The following is a 20,435-nucleotide window of genomic DNA, read 5'->3' as shown; positions in this document are numbered from 1 at the left end:
AATTCAGTGGTCGTGCAGAAATGAAGCAGGCAAGGCGAAGCACCATGCAAGCGCAAAAATTTTCAAAGGCCTCGTAAGGAATACTACAAGTTAAAAATCTCGCATCAGGGAGTTAAAGGCCATTGTGTGCACCATTCTAACGTCGTATATCACGCGCCGGCTCAAACTCTCTCGCGTAGAAAGACCCAGCAATTTTAAACGTGCAAGCAATTCTAGTCTTAGCAACCTCTTAAATTTCAATATATTGCTGCGCAAGGGCGTAAGGATTGCCGGGTATTTTATCATACGTCCTCGAAGAACTTGCGGGGGCCATGAGTATCAGTGCTTCGGTCTACAACTTTCGACACTGGCAGCGCTGATGGCGAAAGCATTGGTGACATTTGAGGATGAAAGCGTAGCGTATAAAGATTCAGAAACTGTATTAAACTAGAGAACAAACATCTTCTTGTGAGGTTTAGAAAGGTTTTCAAAATAGCTGTGGTAATGAAGTTCTTACACAGAGGACCCCAATAGAATTGTTTAAGGTTTTAACAAAAACACTCAGGACGGCTAGCAGCTGGGGCTCGAATTTCAACGCCAGCAATGCCTACAGCCATTTCTCAATTTTCGTGCCAACGTTGTTTGGTATGGACGTAATCTGTGATGTTAACAGATTTCCATGGGGTGAGCGGCTATTACAATGCGCAATAAAGTTAAAAATATTGCAGACCCCAAGGATCCTTCAAGAGGCTTGAGTGCAACGTTGACGCTATCTAACTAGCTGCGATAATAATTCCACATTGATAGACAGAAACAGGGCCGGATTACTTTAGTGGCGCTTGTCCTGTAAAAGCTATCACAAGTTTTCATCTGGCCGTATGCTGCAATGCGTAGAGCACCAAGGATCGGATCAAAACTCTTTGATTCACACTCAAATCGGAGTAATTGTTTGTTCGATTTTTATTGATAAAAAATCTTGACACATTGCCTATCGTGGACTATTCATGCCTGGAAGGGTTCAACGACAGCGTCTGGCAGACGAGTGCATGAGAACAGGGTCATTCTTACACCTTTATACGCCAAAAGAAAATACATCATTTGAGCTCTGCCTTAAGGCTACGACGCAATAGCTAATAGGTTAACGCGCATATACGCAGAATTGGACATTCTTCACTTAACATTCATGCATCCTTGGGAGTCCCCCCACCACTCCTGGCGCAGTTGTGCAACGGTTAATCGATGCGCCACTTCTTTCCGTTGGTAGGTGCTGCCACCGGTGAGTGTTGTGCGAACCAGGCTTCACTACACGAGCAATTTCCTGCTACCAGTCATTAATTTATCTGCCGCCTGCCACTGTGCCAGTTTGCTCACAATCTGGCGGGCGGGTTGTGATGGCGCCGGAAGGTTACGTCACCTAGCTGACCCACCTAGCTCCTGGGTAGCATCTCTAGGGATCTTCGACAGCAGCTCTTAAACACCCGTTCGTGGGTGCAGCCCCGTCGCCGCCATAGGTATAACCGAGCCAAAACACAAATAAACAAGTATTCGCAAATAAAATTCGCCACACTGGCGTCGCAAACCGATCAGCTTCGCTGGCCACTGTCCGAGAGCACTAGGCCAACGTCGCCGCCAATCACGCCTCATGTTAAACGGCAACACGCTCTCGCGCTGTGCATTGCACATAGTCGTCTTCTTCAACTAACACTGCTATCGGACTAATATACACAATCTCGCGCGGTCTGCATTGTGCATCGTTCTCTCCATAACTGATAATAAATATCATCGCCAGACGTGCCGACGACCCAGCACCGAAAAACAGTTCTACATAGCCTGACATACCGAAAGAGCTTCGCTCAAATTTTGTTTTAGAGAGAATTGTAATCGTCCTTGCAGTTTTTGGCAGATTTTTCTCTCACGGCAAGGAGGCCGACGACGACCGCGCCGGATTTACAAAACGCATCTAAAAAATTCTTCCTGGAGGATATTTGTGAAGCAGCGTCTTTTAGCATCCTAGGCACATCGCACCTTTGTTGAGACCCTCTTTCACAGCCCCTTTAAGACAATGCTAACAAAGAAGTCACCGATAGGTAGTGCCTCAAATATTTACTATAGTGAAAGCTTTACTAAGCTATGTTGACAAGGTCATGTCCGCAAAAACATGTCCGCAGCAGTTGACGGAACTCAGAAGAGTGAGCGTCAAACGAGTGGTTAAATCAAAAGCGGATGATGGGAGGATGCTGCGCAAACAAAAAGTTTCGAGATCGGATCAATAGTTAATTAATTAGAGCCAAAAATGTTCAAGAAGTGGGCGCGGTGAGAGCAAAAGTGGCGCGAAATTTGAGAACGCCGGAAGTGTGGGCGGAGCCAATGCGTGGCGCCAAATTTGAACACCCGAAACGAACACTGAGATAAACGAGGAAAAATGCGCAGTTAATCGAAATTCAATCAATTAATTAATGATTAAACAAAAGTGTTAAACGTGAATTAAGGTGAATTAAGGGGGATTAATGGTGTAACGGTGCGGCGCGCAGCGATGCCCCATCAGCTTCGACGCGTCGCTCCTACGCCATTGGCGGTTTGCTGAAGTGACGTCACGATCACGTGAGAAACACGGAGCGACGCCGCACCAAAAAAAAAACCAACTTGAAATCAATATACGGCCCCTGCCGCATCAGCGCGCCGCTTGTACTACGCTAGTCGCTCTCTCGCCATTGCCGCATTCAGATGCTGCGTTTGAGCGCTGACGCTGTGGTTAATTGCGTGTTTTGTGGGCGCGTGGCATCATGTTTAAGCCATCTATGACCTCGCATTATGCAGCTTCAACGTCCAGACCACATGTTAAGAGAGGAAATGAAAAGCAAAGAGAAGTAAAGAAGGGCAAATAAAGGCAAAGAGAAACAAAGAGAGGCGACGAGTGCCGAGGAGGCGTCAATGCTTTCAGGTAGTTGCTGTTCAGGTAGGCGCATTTCTTTTCTCACGGAATTCGGAACGCAGGGCTTTATCGTCTAATATAATGCGAATAATCAGCCTTTACACGGGAGTATTCAACGGTATCATGCTCGAAAGAAATTTGAACGAGTTTTAAACACTAATTAAGATATCAGTTTCCGTCATGTGCCGCCGCGGTTGCTCAGCGGTTATGGCGCTCGGCTGCTCACACGAAAGACGTGGGTTCGATCCCCGCCGCGGTGGTCGAATTTCTATGGAGGCAAAATTCTAGAGGCCCGTGTACTATGCGATGTCAGTGCACGTTAAATTTCCGAAGCCCTTCACTACGGCGTCTCTCATGGCCTGAGTCGCTTTGGGACCTTAAACCCCCTTAAACCATGAACCAATTTCAGTCATGTCTTTCCTCTTCTCCTATGATCAACAATCGAAGCAAGCAACGAAAAGTATAAATCTACAGACAGTGGAACGAAACGTCACTTCTGCTTTTTGTTACCAACCAGTTAACCGCAGGAAAAATGAAACAAGTATTAATCTCAATCTGATGGGGACCACCACGAAAATCGCTTGAAGTTGTCCCGAACCAACAGCTCGAAGTTGGCTGTTTCCCTCGTTCGACTTCGAAGAAGTTTGTGATGCTGTGACGGACAAGAAAAGGCTGGCAGTGGCGCGGGACGGAGCACTCGGGCTGGGCCAGCGGCCATTAAAATTATATCCTCAACGCACCTCCCACCCTCCCCCCTGAGGACATATCATCTCTCGTCCATCATTTATCGCGCGTCATTCTTCGGCTGAAAAAAAAAAGTTTTTTGAGGAAAGGAAATGACGCAGTAGCTGTCTCACCTATCTCGGTGGACACCGTTAGGGAATGAATAAAGGAGGGAACGAAAGAAGAAACGAAGAAAGAGGTGCCGTAGCGGAGGTAGGGATCTTTAACGTGCACTGCCATCGCATTCTGTCCGGCAAACAACAACAATCGCACAGCACACGGGCGCCTTTTGCGTTTTGCCTCTATCTAAATGCGGCCGTCACGGTCGGGTTCGAACTAGAGTACTCCACCTCGACAGATCCGCGCCTTAACAATTGAGCCACCGCGGCTGGCCGCCACGTAATATTTGGTGCTAGCTGCTGGAGAATCATCAGCATCCCAATCCTGGAGCTTCAGCGTCCCGCGTGACCCATGGTCGTCGGCCGTGAGTTCTTGGCTTGCGTCGCCCGGCCGTGCCCCAGCATTTCCGAACTGAGCCGACTTTGTCGCTCATCCCAGCCCCGTTCCCCGCCCCGATCAAAAGACACGACGAGACGCTGCTCACACCGGCCAACCAGAGACGCTGCTCACACGTGAAGACACCGTTCCTCTGCCTAGGACATTCGGCGCGTCATGGGGCCTCGGCTGTCGGCTCCTGGCAACCTGCGGCCCTTAAGCTTCTAGCACCAGGACTCGTTCTCTCATTTCGTTCATCGTGGCGGACAACAGTTCACCACCATGCCATTTCTGTTGTGCCGTTGCTGAAGGCCATCACTATTTCGCGCATACCTTCGTCAATGTCTTCTATTTACGATCGGGACGATCACTCGGTGGCCCTGAGTAATGTTATGAAGACGACGAAGCTGGCAGTGGCGCAGGACGAAGCGCTCGCGCTAGACCAGCTGCCATTAAAATCATATCTTGTCCATCGTTCATTGCGCCTCATTCTGCTAAAGGCCGTCACGTAACAATATTCTGAACACGAACTACCTGTTCCATGCCGTTCAGCCAGTATCTTAGTCGTTCGTAAATCTTCGTTTTTTTTTGTTTTTTTGCTGGGATTGATCAACTCCGGCATAACGGACGCCTGCGCTAAGGTGCGGCTACGGAGCTCCGGGATGAAGAGGGTACCTCAGCACCTCCACCTAATGTAAGATGGGGTTGTGGCCCAGCTAAATCTATATCTCTTTACAACACCGAACAGAGGTCCAGCCAAGCGTTCACACCTCTGCGCCATTGTCTTCTTTCACCATTGTGACTTAAGGCTGCCGCCAGGCTGCAATATATATGCACCTACTGGCCACCATGGCAGGTGGCAGTTGAATTAATCGCGAGAGATTGCTTGGAGAGAACATCTGTCTCAACCCAAGCAAAGCAACGTAAGTCCAACCAATGGCAGCACCTGCCACAGCAGGGCAGTGGTGCATCCCTCAACCGCTGCGCCACTGGACCAGGAGTGGTATGAGGACTCCCAGGAAGCTATGAATCCAGAGTAGAGAATGACCAATTCCGCATATATGGGCATAAACGCATTATCGCTATTCGAGCAATTTCCTTCCTTGAACAGTGGATCGATCTGAAAAACCGAAGTCACCGGAGCCTAACTGAAAACTGAAGTGCCAGCCCATTGCATTCGCATCTCTATGCAAACTGACGATCATTTTTTCCTCAGCTTCTCCTCTCCTATTCTCTCCTTGTCTTCTCACTCGCTTGTTTGAGGCACACTGCCTAAGGGACGTTGCTGTCAAGCACCGCAAATTTCCGTGTTAGCCATAAAATTTCCTACAATTTTCTCAGAACGAGGTGAAGTCTCGAGCACACAGATTCAACAGGATCGTTGGTGAAAATGTCTATTGTCCAAATTGAGTATGAACCACTTGGTTCAAGTCTATTTCCGGATTCCAATCGTAGCATCTGCTACGGAGGCCCTGTTCGCGAGCCATTTCTCGCTCCTGGGAGTGCGCTGATCAGGGCACTCTCCTACTCGTTAGGGTTTGGGAGAGGAATGGTCGATATGGCCTTGTATTTGTGGCAGGCCCATAGCGTCTGGCATAGAAATTATATTCTTCCACAGTGCTGAAATTCTGGTCAATTCCTGCGTACGAGATGTGCAGTGATTTGGGGGTGTGAAATGTGTTGTTTTCTACCCTTCAAAATGTTTTCTTCGTTGTTGCTTAATTTCCTCGAAGCTTTGGGGTATCCCGATCGCTTCAGCCTCTATAGTTCTGCAGAATTTCAGCAAAGGTGAAGAGTCACACATCAGCGTTAGGATGATTCTTCGACGGTGCTCCGGGTAGCAATTCACAGACGGACGTCGTGGACAAGTTCATTTCCCCTACACCTTGGTGTCACCATATTATAAGGGCTGTTTCAAAGTTGGTTATCTTGATGATCTCACCCAGGCCTTAACGTAGTTTCTACGTGCGGGTTAAGAGCCTGAGATCACGAAAGCTTGAGGATCCGCCACTATGACCAGAGTTAAAGCTGCTTCCTTGGCAATCGCAACGTGTCTGGTTCTAACCGCTGCGCAGCCTAGTAGTCTACCTCCTGAGTCAGTAGCTGCCGCAGTAAATATACCTACAGCTGGACTGCCTGCGTCTATGTACATTGTTTGCGAGGATGTATTCCATTTTTTAAATCTATTTTCCTCTAGCTTCTATTGTGCCTATGATTTCTCTTCTCTGTGGTTGTATATCCGCTGTCTTCATCGTACCTGACGAAAACGGTATTCTGAGTCCCTCGAAAAGCTTCCTTCTTGTTGTATGGAGTTGTGACGACTTCACTTCTTCGTGCCTCAGTTAACTCCTTCATCGTCTTGTGGATGTTGAGCTTCATGAGTCAGTCGCTTGAGTTGTGTATAGGGAGTCCCAAGGCTTATTTCGTGGCTTTCCCGATTATTGTATCGAGACCGCCATTTTTAAAAGGAAGATACGGTTTGACATACGTGACCATGGGTAGAACGAAGTTGAACTAGTATGAAAGTTTCGTGTTCTTTCATTCCATGTTTTCTGTTGGCAAAGCAGAAGATATAACTGGTCCCTTGTTCTGCCGTTTTCCTTAGCTTTTTCATGATGAAGCTAATACATTTTTACGCCTGAAGGCCCAAATTCCCATATTTTGAGAACTTTGTATAGGATGGATCCTTATCGATACTTTGATCATTGACGGTATATTCTTGCGTCCGACGAGGAGCAATTACGACTTGTTTGGAGCACAAGTTAGGTTGCAGCCCCTCGCATACATCTGTACTTTACTTGCTGCCTCATTGAGGGACATGATAATAGACACCACAGTTCCTTCGCGCGACTAAATAGTAATATCATCTGCGCAAAAGCCTTGTTGAAAACCTAAAATTGCTTGCAATTTTTCGGGTAGTATTATAAAAACAAGGTTGAACAACGCGAGTAAGAACACAGCTTCTTGTGGGGGTGAGAGTCCCACAAGGAGCCACCCGTATCTTGAGCCTGACATGCTTTATTATCCGAGTAAGGGGTGATGCTCCTGTGCTTCGGAGGTTGTACTTCTTCTAGGTTAAGCTGTCCGCCCTTATTATTGCGAATCTGTCTTTGCGAAAGTTCTGAATGTAATGTAAGGGTTGACAGCCAAGGCCAATTTGTTCTTGAGTGTCCGGATTACTCTCACAACTCACACTGTCGAACGCGTCTTTAAGGTGTAGCACAATGACTGACCTGGCTTGCTTTTTGTCCGGGTTCCCCATCACTTACTTTTTAAGTTAACATAACGTCTTGGGTGGAGAGGTGTGCCCTGAACCCAAACATAGTGTTTGGGAGCAGGCCCTCTTTATTGAGGTACCTTGAATCTCTGGTGTTCATCACTCACGTTAAGAGTGATCCAGTCAGTTAGACTCCGTTACAGAAATTGATGATTTGAATCGGCAATAAAATTAAGCAATTCAGAGTTCCGCAGCTTCTTTAGTGATGCAAAAAAACGATAGTGCTATCGATTTTTGAGACACTATCTTACATTCTATGTTTTAAAAAATTATGGGGGCCCTAAGCAATTCCTGTAATGTGTAAATGCGACCACACTCTTGTCGCTTACGATGTATCGATGACTTGCCGCGGACTTAGGCCGAACGTTGTTTTGCTGGAACAGCTCGCATCGCATGTTTCGGATTTCCACGCCCTCGTACTTTTTCGACAGTCAACTGCCGCCTCCGGCCACGCTTTGCTGTCTCGCCTGATGACGTGGACGCGAGCGCTTAAATTTGTCACCCCAGCCGCCGCGGTGGCAGAGTGGTTATGGCGCTCGGCTGCTGGCCCAAAAGACGCGGGTTCGATCCTGGCCGCGGCGGTCGAATTTCGATGGAGGCGAAATTTTAAAGGCCCGTGTACTGTGCGATGTCAGTGCACGTGAAAGAACATCGGGTGGTCGAAATTTCCGGAGCCCATCACTACGGCGTCTCTCATAGCCTGAGTCGCTTTGGAACGTTAAACCCCCATAAACCTTAAACTTGTCACCCCGATGAAGGCTCCATAGCATCGCAGTTTCAGTACCCGAAACCTGAATGCCAGCTCATGGCTGTTAAGGGCTTTACGTTTTGTGTAATCTCTAGCCGCGTTTACGTGAATACGATAATGGACGTTTTTCGCATACCGGAGACGTAATAACGCAGACGTATACCGGTTTACCGGAGCCCTCCTGCGCACGCGCAGTGGTCCCGCCTGATCCCAACATTGCCACTGCGCGTGCTCAGCTCCCATACGTAAAACCGGTATACGTGTCCGCTAATACGTCTCCGGTATGCTAAAAACGTCTAATGGCGCATTGTATTTCCTAGCGTATCTCGCGGAGGCGATACGACACTCCTTACATGTACTGCACCACATCAAGTCAGGGCGGATAGTGGAATTCCAGTGCATACGGTGGAAAGGGCCAGCCGCGAGGAGAGAGCGGTCATCGAGGCACCCTACCAGCCGCTCCCATTTTGAGCCTGTTATGCTTTGTTATCCGAGTGAGGGGAATTGTAGAAGTGTAGCTTGTTGGGCCAGCTGGTGCAAGGTACTACGTAGAGAAACCGGCAAAACAGGACATGTACACAGGAGAACAAAATCAAACGGACAACGCTGGAGACACAAGTGAAAATTTTACTTGATCAAAGAACAGAGCAGAGCAGGACGCACATGCGCGTGAGCCGGCAACGCCGACAAAAAGAAAAAAGACAACAAAGAAAAAGAAAAGGTCAGTCATTAAAATTACTGCTATCTTGCACGTGGAGACTATGTCCCATTAATGACTCGGTATTCCTTATGCGAAAATTTGACGTATTGCTAACGCAATCAGTGCCTGACTTTTTTGTTTTAAAAGCTTCCAAGGTGTCTCGTTGTGTCTGCGTTCTGCCTCGGCCGATGATATTCACACTGCTGAACAGGGGAGTACATTATCTACATTTGCTGCAATGTTTCGGGAGATTGGTCGTATTATTCGGTTGCAGTGCTGGGCGATGCTGTTTTAACGGGTCATTGTGCATTGGGCAGTCTGGCCGATATAGGCCTTACCACATGACAGGGAGAACGAGTAAACAACGATGGTTCTATATTTGGTGAACATTGTTTGGTGCTTGATTTAACAATCTTTTTTTGTGTGCTCCTTGCATAAATACGAGCACATAATGACGAAAGTTTTATGGCTGCTGAAAACACGTCTACACCGCATCTTACTGCTACCTTTTTCATACTATGCAAGACTTTGTGCATGTAAGGAAAAACAGCAGGCGTCAAATCCTGACGCGACGCCTCTTCGATGTGAGGTGCGTGCTGCAACCTAAGCTTAGGTGATAGCGATTCAGCAACTGAGACAAGGACCTGTTCGGGGTAACCGGCTGACCGCAGACGACCAGCTTGTTCAAAGAAACTGTTTTGCACAACGTGAGGACAGGTTTTCGCAGGGTATTTCCTAGACAGAAATTGCCTATGCCCCTTTTCACTAGTTTTGAGTGTGTCGAGGTGTAGGGTAAAAAAAAAAAACTTTCTTAGTTCGAGGAGCGTAATTCCAGCAAACATCGCCATCGTAAAAAAGGCGAGAAGCAAGTCTAAAAACAGGATTCTGCCATGAAGTGGTACCTCATGAGTTAAGATCAGGTCAGCGGAAGTGTGATGAAAGAAAGACAAAATGTCATCTGCTGCTGAGTCGACGCTGTCAAGAGGAGTAAGTTTTAAAATGATTAGAAAATCATCAACATATCTAGATCAACATATCCAGCGTTCTTCGTGTGATTTCCTCCTCTTCTGTACGCATCCTGCTCTGCTGGTTCCTCTACCTGGTACCGAGTGAGGGGGTATTATAGAGCTGCCCCAGGGAGGAGGAGGGGCGGCCCAAACCTGTTTCCATTCATCGCCGAAGTTGACTTGCCCTTCTAGGCAGGGAATGACGTCATTAGGACGACGCCACTCGCGTGCGGCGTCTCTGCCACGCTTGCCTGCCACGACTTTCTGGCTACGGCGGGGTTTTCGCACAAGACAAGTAATGCTCTCGCACTAAAAAGCTGTAGACAGCGCTTTCGATAGATCACCCAGCACACCCCGCGTCATCACTGCAGCACAAACTTGGCGACGTTTTAATGCAACGGGTGGTAATCAGTATAGGACTCTCTGTTCCTAGCTCCGCGAAGGTCCTAGTTGCGCTAGCTACAGCAAGCGGCGCCGTCCATAAGGCTTGGAAGCGGACGGACACGCACCTTTGGCCGCAACTGCTTCTGAGCCGGAATCAGTTAAAATTATTACTTCAGTGCTTATGTTTTTATGTTTGGCGACTTCCGGGCTTTTGAGAGTTCAGCTGTTGCTTACAAAACGGTATAAGTTGCTAATTGTGGCAGGTAAGCTTGTATGGAACATTCAGCTTCAGGACGCAGACGGGTGTATATTAGGGCATTTCAATATTTGTGAACACTTCAGAACCCGTAAGCAGAGTATTCTTTATAAGACCTGCCCTTTTGTACCTTACATTTTAACCTCCGTTAAGTCTCTAGGGTGTTGCACCCCTCCAAGGTTCCGCAATTATGAACTGATGTTGTGAATGCCGCATCGAGTAAATTCCTTGCATGACGAGGCTCGCGGAGATCTCTGCTCGTTACATCAACCGTGGCGGAGTAGGAAAAGAGAAAAATACTAAGAAGAAAACTTTGGCAAATATTTTGCATATTATGCAATTGCGATTAGATTATACCCGCGATTTTGCAGTGGTGCAGGAAATAGTTTTTTCTTGTTCATTTATTATGCCCCAAACTATAATGTGATGCACCATAGAAGATATATGGACGTGGTAGCAACCTCGCAGTCATGCCCAACATTCTTGAACAAAATTTTGAATATTGAAAACATGTGATGTGCTGGCGTAGAAATATTGAAGGTAAAGGTCCATTCTTCCGAAATGCAGCAAAATGTTTCTTTTATAGAGTTTCCATCACTCGCATACAGCAGTTGAGACTGCCATAGAAAACCGATGGGAACGCTCCTGCCGATGGCAAAAACGTTAACAGCAAAAAAATGCACGCCTGTCGCTCTGAGATCTGACGTTATATTAGCCTGTCATGGTGGAATCTTACAATATATGAAAAATTGCGCTCATAAATTCTGCCCCGATCAAAATGCTCTTGTCCACAATTTGTTGGATATGCGCCTTCCACGAGCTCGGTTTCTCGTCAAATTTAGATAAGGACCTTTGTTAGAGATCGTCGGAAACTGCTGTCATGACCTTTTCGAAGCTCGGTTATCGCTTTTTTCCTCTTCTTTAGTCCTTGTCGAGTGTAGTGCCATCCGGCGCAGATGTTGCACAAGCATAGACGCCTCTTTTGTACCCTAGAAATTGAACAAGCGCCTGCTGCTTCCCTGTCAGTAGATCTGTAGCATATATTCAAATCATTGCTTTACTGATTACGAGTACTGCAGAGTTGTTGCAGACACTAAAATATTTTCAGTAGTCTATTACACTACGGATAGTTATAAAAACTATTGATATTCAATTTACGAATAGTTTTTTATCACTAACTTCGTACGAGACTATCGCGGATCTTAACAGGACAATGGTGTCATGCAATTCTCTCCTGCTTCTCTTCGGCACGAAGCTGCGAAACCTCGAATTCATCCCTTTGCTTACTGATTTAAAATAGCCGCATATGTAAAGTATTTTTGACCTCGGAGGATTACTCGAAACTAACTTAATTTTTACGCTGTTCTTACAAATCCTACGAATTCCGGCATAATTCATCACTAGTCTCTCTTGTTTTCTTGTGAATAAAAATAAAATTTGTGGAGTTCTACATCCCTACTCAAAAATGCCGAAAAGCATCATATCCTCATAATTTACTGCTCCCTTTCAAGTTTGCTTACTACTCAGAACCACTTCAGTGTGCTCGTTGCCAGGGCTGCAAAGGAAAAGAGCTAAGGCACCTGCACTTATGCAGCGGGAACCAGCCAAAGCAGAGTAGTTTCCTTCGGAAAAGAATAAATTTGTTCTTTAACAAAAAATATGCCTTCTAGATTCAGTTTTGTTTTGTTTTTCGGTCCCCGCTGTAATAACAACTTTCTTTTTTTTAATTAATGTGGCATAAAGACAAGTTATTGATGTAGCAATTACATCACGCTGTGCTGACAGCGTCCGCAGCATGCATTGCAGAAATTACAGAAAAAGAACTATAGCAGTCTTTTAACATTCATCAAGGCGTCAGAGATTTGGAAAGAATGATCCTCTGCAACAACGTCACGAAGTGCTATATATTCCCAGAAGCATCTGCACGGTATCTGCAGAATCTGCACCGAAGTGGCACTTGAGTAGGACCCGCGATGACTGTGGGAAAGATGGCCTTTCTTTCGTTACTGGTTGCTGCGTACCTTTTGATGTGAGTATTATCTGCAATAATTTTCAAGCAAAAAACATTCCTACTAATTTAACTTTCGCAAACGCTGTTCAGCTCAGTTTTTAAGGAGTTCTAATAAACCGGAGGCAAATGCAACGGTGTAAGAAATTCGTTTGCTTGAAAAAGGACTAATGGTGCTAATGCTAGCTTGAAATATTTAGAATTTCTTGCTAAACCTCAGAGGCTTATTCGAACCTCAGTGTTAAATTTTATGCTGTTCCTAGGTGTTCTACAAACTACAGCATAATTCATCACTAGTCTCTTTTTTTTCTTGTGCATAAAAATAAAATTTATGGAGTTCTATATCCCTTCTGAAAAAATTGAGACATGTGAGACAGTTACTACGCCATTTTTTTCTCCAAACTGCGGCGCCTCTCCACAGCAAGCTATGTGGTATGACGTCGCTATTTGTTACTTGCTGTGACAAGGACGGCACGTTAGTTGCTCGTCCGGCAGATGGTACCAGTTAACTGTTGGCGCTGTGGGCGCCCTTCTAAAAAATGTTATCACTGAATAATGCATCGGCGTAAAAGCTGCCGACAGACAGCATTTTTTTTTCTTTATGAGAACAGGGTGCATTACACGAAAAAATTCCGGAATATCTGGTTTTTATCTCCGATCGAACTGCAAATTGCGCATTGGTTCATAGTATGCTTGCCAACATTCGTGTGTGAAGACAAGTTTTTTATATTCAAATATTTGCCTTAATTCGTAGCTGTCATAGTAATGAGTGTGTGTATACTATATGTTTGCTTCTATGTGATACTAAGGGGATGAGAGCAACGTGGACATGCTACCAAATGTTTCCTCCTTTCGTGAACATTATCAACACTATCAGCCTAACTATGTATAATGCAGCACAAATGACTCTTTCATAACCCGCTAATAAATCCTGTCCTGTGCCAGCTCCGGCTAACTTAGACCACTAATTTCAGGGCGTCATCCGCCCACCTGACTTTCTGCCGCTGCTTACTACGCTTTCCTTTTCTCAAAATCAACGCCGTTATCCTAGGGGATCATTCAGGAATCGTGCATGACCATTACGTACCTTGTCCCTGTCATTTTTTTTCTTGATTTCTTCTTGAAAAGGGGTTCAAATGGTCTTCACCGCGCAAGGCGAATTTCCCTCTTTCGCGTATGTGCGAAACACTGAAACAAGGCAAGGAAAAGAGGGGAAGGAGGAGGGGGGGGGGGGGGGGGGGTCTGGCTGGCCACAGGCCTTTTTTCCGACAGTTCATTTCTGCGAAAGCCCAGCACCTTGCGGAGAGAAAGCGTGTACCCATTCGAAAACGGTGCCTGCCCAGTGGCAATGGGGATCCACCTCCGGTATATACGATGGAGCTGATATGACCACTATATTTGAATCCTGGGAACCCTTACTATAAGTCCGGATTTTTAAAATTTTTGCAGTGAGATTTTTTATAGGTACAGCACCTTATACATTTTACCGTTTACACTGTAGCTTCAAATTTCGCCGTTGGCAATGAATTATTTGCGAGTTATTCTGTAACTCTCATGTTTACTGTCAGTTACGAGTAATACACCCTCTGTATACAACCACTCTCCCTCCCATCGCTCTTTGCTCTGGAACGTGTTTTTTTTTATTCGAGAAGTGTGCCATGTGCTGTGCGATGTCAGTGCACGTAAAAGAAAACCAGGTGGTCGAAATTTCCGGAGCCCTTCACTACGGCGTCCCTCATAGCCTGAGTCGCTTTGGGACGTTAAATCCCCCATAAATCATAAACCATCTTTGCTCTCGAACGCTCCAGTTGCAGGATCCTGTACGCCATTGCACGTATCGGCGTTTCTTCAGCTTTGGCGAAGCAGACGGACGAGTCGCGCTGTGCATGTTCAGCTCTTTTTGGCTTCAGGAAGCGTCTTGCTGCAATAAGTTTGGTTGGGATGCGCAATATATTCTGGAGCAAGAGAATAGGTTAGGGTCTGCTCATACAAATAAGGATACAGTGTTCAAAGCTACCACGACTGTTTTGCCGAATTGTCTCAATTTTATTATTGGTGCTATCCTTCTTGTTATAGTAGTCATTATACCTTAATGATTATAGAGGCAGATCGAGTTTTAAGTATTTGTGTAAGCATACTGCAAACTCAATGGATCTCTTATCGTTACAACACTCGGGGACATATAAATTATCCGTAATTATAAATGAGCACACTTTTTTGTAATAACTCATGAAACCACAAAAGATATGTGCTTTTCAGTTGGACGTTGCGTACGTGCATGCTCAGAGCGCAACACAACACCGTATGCATACTGCGATTCACAAGAAGCATGAAGTAAAAGACATGATAGCGTAACGCTCCAGGAACGGAATCACAGAGGCGGCAATACCGTAAAATAATTGGAAAAGGAACGCAGCGTGTTATTTTGCTCCCTTAATGGCAGTAAAACCTGTTTTTTCATTCCAAAAAAAAGTTTATCCAATTCGTGGATAGCTCTGTGGGGACGGGTTTTCTCGCGTAAGAGCCTGAACTAAGAGCACTGTCGTGTAAAATTCATTTAGACGTTTCAGAGGTTCGGCTAGTGCTTTTTGCAAACCAGCTTGTATTGCGCGTGAGGTTCTGCTGTGTGATTGTCCAGTGCTGTAACCTTAATTTTTTTCTCTGTAGATTAAAATATGCTATTAAACTCTACCTGAAACAAATCGTTATTCATATAATGCCTACAAATCAATGCAGATATAAACCTCTGCATATGTAACATTTTTAAAATTATACAGTTAAGAGATAATTGTTTCCAAACAAGTAGTATGCACGGACGATGCCTTAGTAAAGAGTTAAAGGAGGAAAATTTATTCACAGTGGGCTGAATACCTAAGGCACACACCGGAACGTACATACGTTTAGCGCATAACGTTCAGCATACGGCGCGCTCGCTGTTCCGCCAGATTGGTCGAATTAGTAAGAACGAAGAAAATAAAAGAATAAAATCGGTCGCTTACACAATAATAGCGTGCGCTCTGAAAAACTGACTAGGTTAATTCGCTACAGCATGCAATAAACCGAATGAGAAGCGGCAGGAGTCAGCAGATGCAGGGAACAAGTTAAAATAAAACAAGAACAGGTGTAGTCTCGAAGCATCTATATTAACCAGCATGCACGGACTCCGTGTCTCTGAAACCAGAATCCTTAAAACGTGAAGACCTCCAGCCTGGTCGCATGAACAGGCATCACTCACCGACGTCGTGCTGTCGGAGTAGATCTTCGGCCACGTGTCCTTTGGGTGCACGAAGGTTATTCTGACAAAGTAGCACGAATGGCTGCTTCGCAGCCGTGAGCACGCTTCTGCCTCGTAGCAATAACAGAGAACTTCGAAAAGAGACACGAGACATGGTGTATGATGCAATGCCAAAACAAAGAATCCCTACGGTCTGGCCGCTGCATGACCAAATGCGAAACGCCAAGCATGGCAGCAGCCAGAGAAGAGCACATCTCCGCTTTCTAAATTTTCTCTACTACGTGCAACATGCGGGGGTAGCAGAGGATGCATGGCCGCATGTTGAATTAAAGAAAAAAAAGCTTTTTTTCCTTCCTTAAGGAAAAGGGGAGGTTCCGCGTCATTTGTAAGCGAACGTAAACACAATGTTTCGCTTTGTAAGTTCAAATTGCGAAAACAGGTTTTCTCTACGTGTTACACGGCAGCTGCTTCCAAAATAACGTACAAATAGTCCGTCTTGAGAGACGACTGAGGACAACAATTTTATCTGACTGCACTTTATGAAACTCTTCGGCGTCCCAAAGCAAGGCTGCCTGAAGAGTCAGGCGGCTGCTACAAAATCAGCGACCATGGGACTATAGTGTTGGCATTTCACCTACTACGCTCCCGCCTTAGACCGCGCACTACTATCTACATAACCTGAGAATAACACAAGCTGTTGATGGGAAAATGATGAACTGTTAAGTTGTCTCCACATAATTAATTGTCTCCGCCATGATAGCTTAAGGCCCATGGCGCTCGGCGGTCAAACTCAGACATGGGATGCAATCCTGTCTGCGGCACCGTATTTCGACAGACAAAACGTAAAAAAAAAACTCATTTGGGTTGTGCAATAAGCTGGTCCGCAAGACTATCAGAAGCCCACATGGTCGACAGTACCGCGCAGTAGCATATCCTAAAGCCCACCAGTTGCCTAATGAGGTCAAACCTCACATACGTCTGTAAGTTGTTTACAAAGCCATAGTAAGGGTTCGATTTAAAATACTTAAATTACCTGTGAAACCTCATACTTTTTACGTACGTGTAACCGCCTCTGGCGGCGTGCTGAAGTCCTGTTTTATTCCTCGGTACGTGAATCGCTTTGAACAACGTGGCCACACGGTTGCGCGTTCATCGCCGCGCGATTCTTTACTGGCAATACGACCACTGACAAACACCGTTCTGTAAAACAGCTCTGAAAGGGAACAAATTTTCATTAATGTTACCAGTGTTCATTGCATGATTTACGAATGAACAACAAAATGACTCATTGGTTGAGTTGGTTCGTAGTAAAGACGTCAACATTCGCAGAATATCATGCACCGGTAAAAGTTCCATTATCCTCAGTTTTACGTGCAATATATAACCAAATTTCTTCGTTCTTACAGCTGAGCTTTTCGATCAGTATAGTATAGCCTAAATATCCTACCTTTATCACTTAAGACCCCTTCATGCATACAGAAAAGTACTAGTTAAGAATATCAACTACCTCCGCCACTTAGCAGACCTTTGTACCAGCAACCACTAATTTCACAGCCGACAACCTGAGCACTGGTATACTGAAACTTGTCGCACTACATATGGCACACAAAGTACTAAAACACACTGTCATGTACTTTGAACACACTCAACACCTTTGATGTAAACATTGCAGAAATTTTACGCACATTACTTTTAAAACCTATCGCGCTCCTGCAACTATGCACTGAAACTGCTCCATCACTGATTCTTTTCCTGTGTTGTTGTGTACGTATGAGCCTTCATTTTTTTCCGCATTATCATCTTCTGCCGCACACTGCACGGGTCAGTGACTTGTTTTGATCTTTGGATGTTTTGCATCAGGTTACTTATTTCCTGCATTGCTCTCTGCTGCCACACACTGTAGTGGTCGATGGACCGGCCAAGCCCCTCTCAAAGCTTTTATCCCCGGCGCTTCCCAAGTGACAGTAGGAAAATAAACTCAACTCAGTTTCACGATGTGTCACGCATGTAAGAGCGACAAGCTTGTCAATTTGGCATTTATCAAGTGACATGGTAATAGTGCAACGGAATACGTACAAAGAAAGGAATCAATCACTTCAAGTTGGTACATGTGTAAACAACTTTCGCTGGCCATGTTTATACCGTCAGGTTCTAATGTGTCCTTTGGAAGTTATTTATTAATTTGCTCTTTTCTTGGGGCAGCTACATGATATACAACAACAGATAGGCGTCATAACAAAAACCAAACCCAGCAGTCAGTGTTTTTCTATTCTCGTTTCCAGCCAGTGTCTACTTGAGCTAACATCATACACAGTTCTGTAGCCAACGTTAAAGGGAAGGCAAGAAAATATGACCAATGCTATCTGATCTGTAGCTCAATATTTTGTACAATAAAGTATACGCAAACCTATTTCTTTATTAACTAAGAATCTGATATTACTGCAGGATCACAGGAAGCGCGGCGGGCAAGGTCATCTTCGGACCGGATGTATTTGGAACTTCTGATCAATGCAACGGCACAGTGAGTATTTATATATAGTAAGATAGGACTTTTTATTCTGTTTATCAGAATAGACGATGTGAGAAACTGTTTGGAGGTCTGGCAAAACCGCGCTCGTCGCTTCCGGTTGCATCATCCTCGGTTCGTTCGAGCAGGTACATCGTTTACTAGCGTGCTTTCTTGGTATCGATGAAACTGCGGTGAATCTCACGAGTAGATTTCCAGAACCCTAGCTTCAGCCGCTGTGGTGCTTATACCGCTTAAGCTTTACCAAATGTAGGTTTTTTATTATTGTTTGTTTGGCGCTAGCAAGTTTCTACCGCGTCTTCTGCTCCGCTTGAAGCTTGGCGTTTGGCACCCGGAAGTGCGCAGAAAAGCCGATCTCCGCGGCGTTGTCGTTTTCACGCGCATTTATGCATCGGTTCAAACTCCGCGCTCTGTCACATCTATTTTATTTTCAAATGGCCGAGGATCGGCATGGCAGAGTAGCGAGCGGTCATTTTTTGCAGTGGGCACGCTTGCGTTGGCCTGAAGCACCTTTTGTCGCACTGCAAACTTTTGAGCGCTCCGGGGTTAGTAGCTGCATGCAAAGCAGTGTAATCGCAACGACACACGATCAACTGCGTACTGCCATCCCTCTAAACTGTAATGTGGCATGCTCATCTGCACTTTTTAGCATAGCTGTAACAGAGCGCGGCGCAGTGGAGGCTTTCGCTGTCGTATCTTCTAGCGCCACATTTTAAACATGGCGGATGACGCGTGTAGTATATATTGCACTGTTAGGATTCGATTTTAACAGGGAAAAAACAAGCAAAAATTGTTTGCAATATTGCAAGCAAAGACGCAGTTTTCTTTATCTCCAAATTGCGATGTTGTTGTGACATTTCCTGCTGCCATGAAAGCTCCCTTGACTAAACAAAGAGCATTTATGTTTTGAACTTGCATCGCTCTGGTAGCGACAGCAGTAAGCCTGAAGAAATGCATTCGCCCGTCAATTTTTATACATAGCCATGTTGCATCACCGGGTCCCATTAACGCGCATGGCATGCGGATGATCGCGCGACATTACCGGAATATATTCTGTGCCAGGAACTGCACAATGAAGAGAGTTTTGCTAACGCTTCTCAATATAACAACAAGGAAGAAACTCAACAACTGAACACGATGAGAACTAAGCTGTAATCAGCGCACTCTAGTAGATCACGCCATGACCGATCGAGGTTTCTGGATAGGGACCACTTAGTGCGCATGGCAACGATTTCTCTGTAAATTAATCAAAACTCTTTGCAGCCGGACTACATGCTTAGTAACGCCGGCATACTCGACTAAAAAATTTGCCCGTCTAATTCGCCGTTTAAGTGGGTGTCGATATGTTTATGTGCGATCAAACATGCGCTGCCGGAGATTTACTAAATGCACGAAATTTGCTTCTCTTCTGATCACAACCAGCTACTCTGGTTCATATCGTAATTTGGAAACAAATCACCTGCAAAGCTTTGGCAGTGATCAGCGCAGCAAGCGAAGGCTGTAAACGGGTCGGCCCGATTACACGATACCTCCTATTGCATTTCGTGTTATTAAAACACCCCACGGACGCACCACTCGGTATAGGACTGGTGTAAGGCGCTCCTGTTCGTTTGCTACGCTTTGGGACGCCTCCTACACGACATCACGGAGCTGAAAACCCTCAAAATATGCCAATGAGTGGCATCCAAAACCTGGCCATTTTCGTTCTCTGCGGCCATAGCGAAGTGCCAACAAGTCACACGATCTCAATTGCTATATTGGTTAGGCCTAAATTGCTGAGGTTCAGGCGGCGGACTTGGTGACGCCGTGTGTAGCCTATTGTGCATCTTCAATTTTGAAGAATGAGATATAAAAAAAGCACAACCACACACAGTGACAAGAAAGAACATACCTCAGCTTTCGTGCGTGTTCTTGTCTATATGTGGTCTTTTTTGTGGTTTTGTGGGTTTTTTTGTTGTTTTGTCTATATGTGGTCTAACGCTATCAAAGAAAGTTGTGTCACCGGGTACCGAACAGCTAAGCCCGTACGAGCCTTGAACTCATGGCCGTTACCAGCTCGGGGGTGCAGAGCTCTTCATTGAATAAAATGCTTATCACCGCCACCAATTACCTAAACGTGAAACGACTTTTAACGGGGTCACACTTTCACGGGGCTTGCCAGCCA

The 20,435-nt window shown here is 45.5% G+C and overlaps 1 protein-coding gene across 3 annotated transcripts in view; it reads left to right on the top strand.

Moving 5' to 3' along the window:
* The first annotated feature begins 12,327 nt into the window (after nt 1–12,327).
* LOC144118575 (uncharacterized) overlaps nt 12,328–20,435 on the top strand; it is a 48,762-nt gene continuing 40,654 nt past the window's right edge. The window contains exons 1-2 of one of the 3 annotated variants that reach the window (XM_077651478.1): nt 12,328–12,530; nt 18,190–18,265. In XM_077651478.1, coding sequence (XP_077507604.1) covers nt 12,475–12,530; nt 18,190–18,265 — 132 coding nt within the window. In that variant the 5' untranslated portion in view covers nt 12,328–12,474. The remainder of the gene's footprint in view (nt 12,531–18,189; nt 18,266–20,435) is intronic. The other 2 variants (XM_077651479.1, XM_077651480.1) reach the window with 2 other exon arrangements.

Source organism: Amblyomma americanum, chromosome 2, assembly GCF_052857255.1.
Source record: "Amblyomma americanum isolate KBUSLIRL-KWMA chromosome 2, ASM5285725v1, whole genome shotgun sequence".
Taxonomy (NCBI): domain Eukaryota; kingdom Metazoa; phylum Arthropoda; class Arachnida; order Ixodida; family Ixodidae; genus Amblyomma; species Amblyomma americanum.
The sequence above is the reverse complement of the archived record's forward strand: the minus strand, read 5'-3'. Positions and strand labels throughout refer to the sequence as shown.